Genomic DNA, 8861 nt, shown 5'->3' with positions numbered 1-8861 from the left:
GACGCCCGCCCGAGAAGAAGACGCCTACCTACGACGCCTACCCGAGAAGAAGACGCCTGCCTACAACGCTAGCCTACCTACGACGCCCGCCTACGACGTCCGCCCGAGAAGAAGACGCCTACCCGAGAAGAAGACGCCTGCCTACGATACCTACCCGAAGAAGACGCCCGCCCGAGAAGAAGACGCCTACCTACGACGCCTACCCGAGAAGAAGACGCCTACCTACGACGCCCGCCTACCTACGACGCCCGCCTGCCTACGACGCCTGCCTACGACGTCCGCCCGAGAAGAAGACGCCTGCCTACGACGCCTACCTACCTACGACGCCTGCCTACGACGTCCGCCTAAGAAGAAGACGCCTACCTACGACGCCTACCTAAGAAGAAGACGCCTACCTACGACGCCTACCTAAGAAGAAGACGCCTATCTACGACGCCTGCCTACCTACGACGCCCGCCTACGACGTCCGTCCGAGAAGAAGACGCCTACCTATAACGCCCGCCCGCCTACGACGCCCGCCCGAAGAAGACGCCTGCCTAACAACGATACTTAGAGGAGTTCGGTAGGCTAATTCTAAGCGAGTTTTGTAAAGGCTAGATAGCTGTATCTGTCGTCGTTGTCGAGTTTGATATAGGTTATCGATAGTTACTTACGCTCAAAATCAGTGTTATTTGCAAATCTAGAAAGCAGTTTTTATATTAAGATTCTAAGGATAGTAGTATCGTATTGCTAGGAGTATTTTCTAGGATCACTTTCGCAGGTTTCTCTATAAAGGATATCGTTAATATACAGCTTAGAATAATAGAAAAAAAGATAACGAAGTAACTACCTATCTATATATAGGTTGTCCTTAGACGCTCTTTGAAAAGCGTAGGGGTCCGGATAGTAGTATCTCCGATCCGAAAGTTTAACGTTATTAGTATAGAACAGAACGACCTCTCTCCTTCCGAAGCGTAAAGAGAGAGCGTCTAAACGGAGATAGTATAAGCTATCTTCTAAACGCTCTTTCGCAATAGTAAGCGTATAAGCTACCGCTACTAGCTTATTAGTATAGGCTTCTAGCCTCTACTTAAGAGTTTGCTTATTATCGCTAGAATTATTATCTAGCTCTTCTTAATTATAACTAGCTTAAAAGTCTCGACCTTAGACATCTTAATCTCGGATATCTTAATCTTACTTATCTTACTCCTACTTATCTTCATCCTGCTTATTATCGTCCTACTTATTATCTAGGAGTAGCGGAGTATTATCCTAAGCTATTAAATTAGTATATTATAATTAATAATAAAAGAGTAACTTACTAAGAGTTGCCTACTAAGCAGTAGTATCCTCGCTATTATTGTTATCTATAGTCGGATTCTAAGTAGCGTCTAGTATATCCTCGTTAGAATCGTCTTTAACGATTCGTCGAGGCTACTTAGTTAGGAGAGGCTTATATTTTAGCGTAGCCTTTGCTTTTAGCGCCTTAGTAGCCTTGTTCTTCTTTAGCTCTATATAGATAAAATTAGGATTAATAGGACTAGAATTATAAAGGCAGACTACGAAATCGTTAGGCTAAATACCCTACTCCTTAAGAAGCGAGCGAAGATACTCTATATCTTTGCCTTAGAGTATAACGCGCTTAGCGTAGATAGCTAAAAGGTTAGCCGCTAGAGGAGGTAAGTAAGTAAGTAAGTAAGTAAGTAAGTAATTAATTAGAAGGAATAAGAAATAGGAAGACTTATAGATAAAGATTCTTACTAAGAGAGACTTAGTATATTTTTAAAGAACACTAAGAGCGCTTGCTTAAATGCGAAGAGATATATAAGCCTAATCTATAACGAGCTCCTTAATAAGTCTAGTAAATAGGGTTTTCTTAATATAGAGCAGGCTCTCCTTCTAGCACTTCCTAATCTCTTTAAGAGCTAATGCTTTAAGAAAGTTAGTACTAACTACAAATGCCGACTACAAATCTGGATTCTAGAATTACTTACTACCTAGGGCATATCTATATCCCTTCTTAATACGAGTACCTAGAAGCTTTTTACTACCTATATACGAAGGAAGTCCCTTTCTACTAGTACGAGGAGTCTTGTATACGATCGATTGTTTACGCTTCTACGCAATCGATATAGCCGAGGCTATTATAGTAGATTAGTATAGGCCTTATTATAGGTACAACCTACCCTAGTAGGTATGTAGGGTAGGTTAGGTATTAGCAATACCTAATAGGTATAGGTATTTAGCTAGGTATACCTAACCTATCGGGTTAGGTACAAACCTAGTAGGTATTACGATACCTAGTAGGTATTACGATACCTAGTAGGTATTGCGTACCTATTAGGTATTGATTTTTCGTAAATAGAAAGAAAAAGCCTAGAAACCGAGTGCCCTAAGAGCAAGTTATTTGAACTAGGTATTAGAAAAGAAACTGTATATAAGCCCGATATAGATAAGAGGATAAAGAGAGTAGTTAGATCGAATAAATAAATATAGAAGAATATATACGCTAGATTATAGCTTGTGATATTTTGAAACTTAAGCACTATAGTCGGTAAATATAGTCGGCAGGTAAACTTTATATAAGCTTAAAGCAATCTCCCTATAATCGTCTCGTAGTATCCCGGAGGCACTCTTACGCAAGCTTGAAGCTTAGGCGTACTAATCGCCTTAGCTCCTCTACTATATTACCCTCGTTATCGCTAATCGTATCTAAGTTACTAATCCGTTCTATAAGATCTTTCGTCTGCTCTCGGTCTTTACTAAGGATCTCCTATAAAGTTAGAGTATTAAGAAGCGCTTAGGAAACCTCTATAGCCTCCTAGGCGATAAGAACTCTAGTATCGTACTTATCGTCCCGATAGCGAAAACGAGATACTATTAATCTAGAGAATGTTGCTATAGTGTATTAGCGATTGAAACGACTTTAGTATCGAGCGATACTGAAATCGCGCTTATACCTAACTCCGGCGGCAGGAATACAGAGAATATCCTACGCTATTAATACGAGAGTAGAGTACTTAGACTCTATTAAAGACTACGTCTTTAGTACCTCGAATAGATCCCCTTTATCTATATTAGCGTCTAAATAGTCGGCGAGCTCGTTATCCTCGTTAGTACTATATCTTTAACTTTAAGAAGACTCTATACTCCTACTAAGAGTAAAGTCGATATAGCCTTTATACCGACTCCTTCCAAAACGGCCCTACTAGGTAGAGATACTCGATAATAAACGATAGCTCTTCTCCTACTCTACCCTTAGCTTACCCTCGTAATACGCGCGGTAACTTTTATCCCTAAAGTTATTACGTACCTAGAACTTCCGCTTAAGGCAGGGGGTAAGGAGGATGCTAATACCGTAGTAATCGCTAAATCGATCCTAGGTATCTTGATAATATTTCTCTAGCTTAGCCTAAGCAGCCTCGTATACCTAAAAGACATCCTTCTTCTAGGGTATCCTCTTATTCTTAAGTCGCTTTATCGCCTCCTCTAGAATATCGAAAAGCTTGTTGTAGTATATAAGGACAAGGTAAATCGTCGGACCTTTCGTAGTTCTAATTACCGCTATCGCCGCTGCAAATAGTTTCGTAAGGTCGATAAGGTACTCTACCCTTTGCTATTCTTCGGAATCGATACCTATATCTTTACTTAGGTTAAGTCGCTCGATATAAGATTTAATAACTACTTAGAGTCTACTAAAGCGATCGAGTATTAACGTTGTTAAGGACTACCTTATCTTTACGTCTTAAACGACCCTTAGGATACGATCTTGAACGCCTTTCTACCGACGGTACTTTGCAAATAGCTACTTCTTTTAAAGCATCTCTTTCTAGAGGTCGATAAACTGTTCGAATCTTTAGAAGCTCGAGTTAATAAAGACGTAAAGCTTCCGGATCTAGAGATTAAGATTAGCTAGAGTAACGAACTGCCGACTATAATTGCTAACTACGCGAGTCGACTATACTTTCGAGGTAGAAGGGTTTATAGTTTATTAGCCGTAGATACTAATCTTACCTTTAAAAGAAGATAGGGTATACTATTAGCTTAAGGACGGCTAATTTGCTTACTCTATAATCTTCTTCTCTATAATATCTTTCTATCCTTATCGTAATCCTAGAATTCGGAAAGGTCGTTCGTAGGACAAAGCCCTAGGCGGTCGAAAAAGGCCTTTAGGGGAAGTTAAGTAGTATAGGCAAAGTAGGGAAATCGCTCCGGACGGCTACCTCGATTATACTCTGTAATTGCCTCCTCCTCTTCCTCTCCTATCTCTAATTCGGGACTAGTCTCCGTACCTAGATAGAGAGGTAGCTGCTCCAAGCTCGTTAGTAGCTTAGTAACCGTTATACCGTACCTCTCTTAACAAGTATTAATTGCTAAAACACTATAGAATATTAGAGGAGAGTAATAATAGTAGAGTAAGTATCCTTATATCGTATTGTATAGCGTCTTATTATTAGAGGCGTTGTCGTACGTAATAGCAGTTAATCGGCGCTTAATCTCGAACTCTTATAAGATCTTGAATAGTATCTCCGCAAGATGATTACTAGTATAACGGCTAGTAATATAAGGGAAACTAAGCATCCCTTCGTACTAAGTCTATTAGTCGTTAATCTAGTAGACCCGTATAGTTAGGAATAAGGTTTTTATAGTCCTAGATTGCTAACTATTATATACGATAGCTATCTTGAATCTTCTAGCGAGACGGGCTTTAAGGGAGTCGGCAGAGTCTATAACCTTAGTATCGAGTATCCTTCGGTATATCGACGCGTATTTGAATAGAATTGTCTCGACCTGTCCTAGGAGTAGTACTATATAAGTCTATTTTACCGAGGGTCGTTCAAAGAACTAGAATAGTAGACCGTTGTCGATAATTATCTTAAAGTATAGGTACGGGAAATCGTCTAGTATATAGCCTAGGTCCCTTATCTACCGTAGATTGCTAATAGTCTAGAAATATCGTCTTAGTATAAGTAGCTAGACGTAGTCGGCAGACGTAGTCGGCAGGTATAGTCGGCGTTAGTTAGTACTTACTTATCGATACTTTGCGGCCGTAAATATCTCCTTTGTAAACCCTCGCTTATCTTATTTCTCCTAGTAGTTCGAGGAGTCGAGATACTTCTCGATAGATATTATACTAGTATTTAGTACTAGATGTTTTAGTATAGCGTTATAGCATCTGTATACGACTTTAGGCGTCGTATCTTCTTAAAGCATTCCCTCCTCTAGGAAATCCTATACCTAAGATATCCGAGACTTACTCCTCTAGGTAATTAGGGACCGATCGAACATAGTACAACCGTTCCGCTTTTTAAGGCGCTTTCCGGTATAATTCTACTACCGTACCTCGTACTAACGCTCAAAGTTGTCCTTATACCTAAGCCTCTATAGCTAGCAATTTGACTTAATATCCTACTCTCCTATATAATTAGGCTCGATAGAGAGAATAAAGGAACTATCTAGTTCCTCTTCTACTAGACTCGGCCGTCTCGTTCTACGCTGCCTAACGTTAGGTTGTCGTCGGCGTCGACCTAGTATTAGACTCGATAGCGCGTTAAGTATCGTCCTATAGCGCTAGCATAGCCGTACGCTCGATTACGTAGGGGTCCCGGAAGAGGTATCGGGCTAGGAGGAGGATTCGAGCCGGGAGCTTCCTACTCCTAGAGAGGACGAGAAGGAGGACGAAAACATAGTAGATAGACGACAATAGCGTAAAAGTCTAGAGGTATCTTAAAGAAGTAGGAGTAGAAAGGGGAAAAAGAAAGAGAATTTCCTATACTTAATTATAGTATTACGCTATAATAAGGGTATAGCTAATAGGATATACCGATATTCAGCATATTTAGCTATATCCGAGCTAACCTATCGAAACCCTAGTTTAGGCGTCGCTTGCTATTTACCTATCGCTTCCGCTTCTTAGTCTTAAACTTTAACAAGAGTAGCTAGTCTCTTGTCCTTCTTAACTAGTTCCTCGAGACTAGAAATCGAGAGGTAGAGTTCGTCTTCTTAGAGGAGGAGGAGTAGGATAGCTTCGAGAGTAATACTAGTATACTCTTTTATACTACAATAGATAAGGCTATCTATTACTACTAGCTATATTATCTGTTCCTTCGTAAGAGAGTTCTCTTTCTCGTATATCTTATATACTATCTTCGCGAGATGCTTGTTCTCCTTTATTGTCTTTAAAGGCAAAAAGCCGTTAGCTATATAGTCGTAGGTAGGGGGAATAAGCTAAGAAGGGCCTAGCAATCTCCCTCTATAGTAGGCTTAAGCTTTAGTATCCTACAATAGGATATTCCGGCAAACGGCTCGCTTAATAGGCGAGAAGATCTTATGTAGTAATAGCATTCGGACTTCTTTAATACAAATCTAGAATTATAATTAGTTTCTATAGTCGGTAAATATAGTCGGCAGATATTTACCTTTATTGTCTCGCTACTAACGATTTTCAAGACCTCTTTTATACCTTTCTTATTTAGTATATCTAGGTTCTTAAGGATAACAATCTTGTCCTAGAAGTAGTAAATAGAAGAGCGCTATTGATTGTAGGTAGTCGAAAAAGTAGAAGAGGATACCTAGATAGCAAAGGTACTAATAGACTTAGCCCTCGCTTCCTCTATCTATAGAGTCGAGAATAGATTAAGAACTGATTCCGAGGGAAGGCAATAATTGCTAAGGCTACTAACCTCTTTGTCGTACTCCTCGCTAACAGATAGATACTCCTATTCCTACTTAATCTAGTCTTCTTTCTAGAATATTAATCGTTCCTTAGAGTCGATATCGCCGAGTTCGAGAAACTAGTCGGCTTTATTAATCTTTGCCTACTCGTCGGGAGGAAGTATTGTACTCTTTCTAGTCTACTTCTTTATACTAAATTAGAAGTTAGTACTCAAATCTACCGACTATATCCGCCGACTATATCTGCCTACTATACTTACGCTTTTTAATTATACTCCTTTATATATATCTTTCTCTAGCCCTCGATAAGTTCCTATTACTTATCTTTAGTAAGGCTCTTAAAGCTCGTATACTCCTTAATTTGTACCTTTTTGAATCGCGCAAAGGATTCGTTACGCGCTTTCCGGTATCGATTCTATACCCTCTTTTCTTCGTCTATTACGGTAGTACGCTCTCTATCCTATAGAGTATTTAGCTTAAGAGAGTACTCCTCGAGTAACTTCGAGGCTACGCCGAGCTTTGCGCGCTTATTTGCTAGTGCCTCTAGGGTATTGCTCTTGCGTTTCGGTATAGTAATAGTTTCTAATATTAGTATAGTAGTTAAAGAAGAACTTAGTCTAATTACAAAGGTAGGTATCGACGGCGCTAGTAAAGGTACGGAGGTACGGGTATTATAGAGGTATTGTAGTAAGGTAGTAAAGTAAGAGAGAGAAAGTAAATTTACCCTACTAGGGCAATTTAAGGTTTAGGTAGCAGCCGAATCCCGGTATTAGTTACGCTAGGCAACGATACTACCTATCCTTCCGGACTAATAATACTCTACTGTACTACTGTACCGCCGACGTTATTCTAGATAATAAGTATAAGAACTATACGTAAGTTGCCCCTCCCTAAGCGTTATTAATTTCGAATATAAGTTGTTGTCCGTTCGTTCGCTACTACTAGGACAACTGCTAGTAGGGGTTATATATATATAGTATATAGATATCTATGTTAAAACGATATATATATTAAGTATAGATATCTAGGACCTATATATAAATACGCGTCTAAATTATATATCCGCCCTAGAGAAAACAATAGGTCCTACAGCTATAGATAAACGTATTCGGCAGACGTAGTCGGCGTATAAGTCGTATACCCTACTAGCGGCCTTAGGATATATATAGAATCCCTATATAGATTACTAATTACCTTCCCGCAAGATCCGATATACTCTAGAGATAAGCGCCTTAGCAAACTCCGGGTTTTCCTTATACCCCCTATATTTTCCTTCTCTCTTTTCTTCTCTATTGTTAACTTTGTTAATTAACCGAGATATACTCAAAGCTCTTAAAATGCCTAATATAGATACTATTTCCCTCTCTACCTACGTCTCTGCCTCCCTCTCTAGGGATAACGACGACTAACTCGACTATAGACTCGATTTACTATAGGACGAACAATCGAGACCTAGAGGGCTTCCGAAGGCTGCTTTTAATAGCGGAACTAATATAAGGACTCAGAAGTAGTTAGATAGGATATAGGAGGAACGAATAGAGCCGCTCGAAAAGATATCCTATCTCGGAAAGAGGAAAGAAAAGTAGGGAACTTAGGGTACTACAAAAGTAATCTACGATCCTAATTATAGCGGAGAGAAGGAGGACAAGTAGGTAACTTAAGGTACTACGGGAGTAATCTATAATCCTAATTATAGTAGAGAGAAGGAAGAAAGGCAAGCAAATTAAGGTATAGGTCTAGTAATCTATAGTCCGGAGACTAGCGAAGATTCGGATATACCGATTAGGCGGCGTATACGACAACTACCTTAACCGATAGCCTCTCCTAGACTAAGTAAAAGCCTCGCCGAAAGGAGGCGGGGACGTACGAAACTAGTCGCGAAAAAGTCCTATCTAGGGAATAAGAGGCCGATAGGGAGTTAACGGCCGTAGAAGAAGCCTATAATACGAAAGATACCTAAAGCGAGAACTAAGCGACGAACAAAGCCTAGTATAGCTACTCTTCGCGAGATTAGGAGATACTAGAAGACGACCGAGCTGTTAATACGTCGACTACTATTCTAGAGGATCTGTCGGGAAGTTACTTTAGATATCGTAAGTAAATCTTCGAGTAATATATACCGGTTCTAAGTAGAGGCCCTCCTCTATCTATAGGAAGCGATAGAAGCGTTTCTTATACTTAAGTTCGAAGTCTCTAATATACTTGCA

General features: G+C 39.9%; 2 protein-coding genes across 2 annotated transcripts in view; one reads left to right on the top strand and one right to left on the bottom strand.

Moving 5' to 3' along the window:
• The window catches only part of SEPMUDRAFT_111982 (uncharacterized protein), a gene marked incomplete at both ends in the record, with an annotated part of 1012 nt that extends 600 nt beyond the window's left edge, over positions 1-412 (top strand). Inside the window, one exon of the mRNA XM_016900950.1 lies at positions 73-412. Coding sequence (XP_016756046.1) covers positions 73-412 — 340 coding nt within the window. The remainder of the gene's footprint in view (positions 1-72) is intronic.
• Positions 413-3427: 3015 nt separating this feature from the next.
• Positions 3428-3595, bottom strand: SEPMUDRAFT_54909 (uncharacterized protein; the record flags this gene model as incomplete). Its single annotated transcript, XM_016909319.1, has 1 exon — positions 3428-3595. A coding segment is annotated over one exon (168 nt), but the record flags the coding sequence as incomplete, so codon positions are not given.
• Positions 3596-8861: the final 5266 nt, after the last annotated feature.

This window comes from Sphaerulina musiva (assembly GCF_000320565.1).
Source record: "Sphaerulina musiva SO2202 unplaced genomic scaffold SEPMUscaffold_13, whole genome shotgun sequence".
NCBI classification, from domain to species: Eukaryota; Fungi; Ascomycota; class Dothideomycetes; order Mycosphaerellales; family Mycosphaerellaceae; genus Sphaerulina; species Sphaerulina musiva.
The sequence above is the reverse complement of the archived record's forward strand: the minus strand, read 5'-3'. Positions and strand labels throughout refer to the sequence as shown.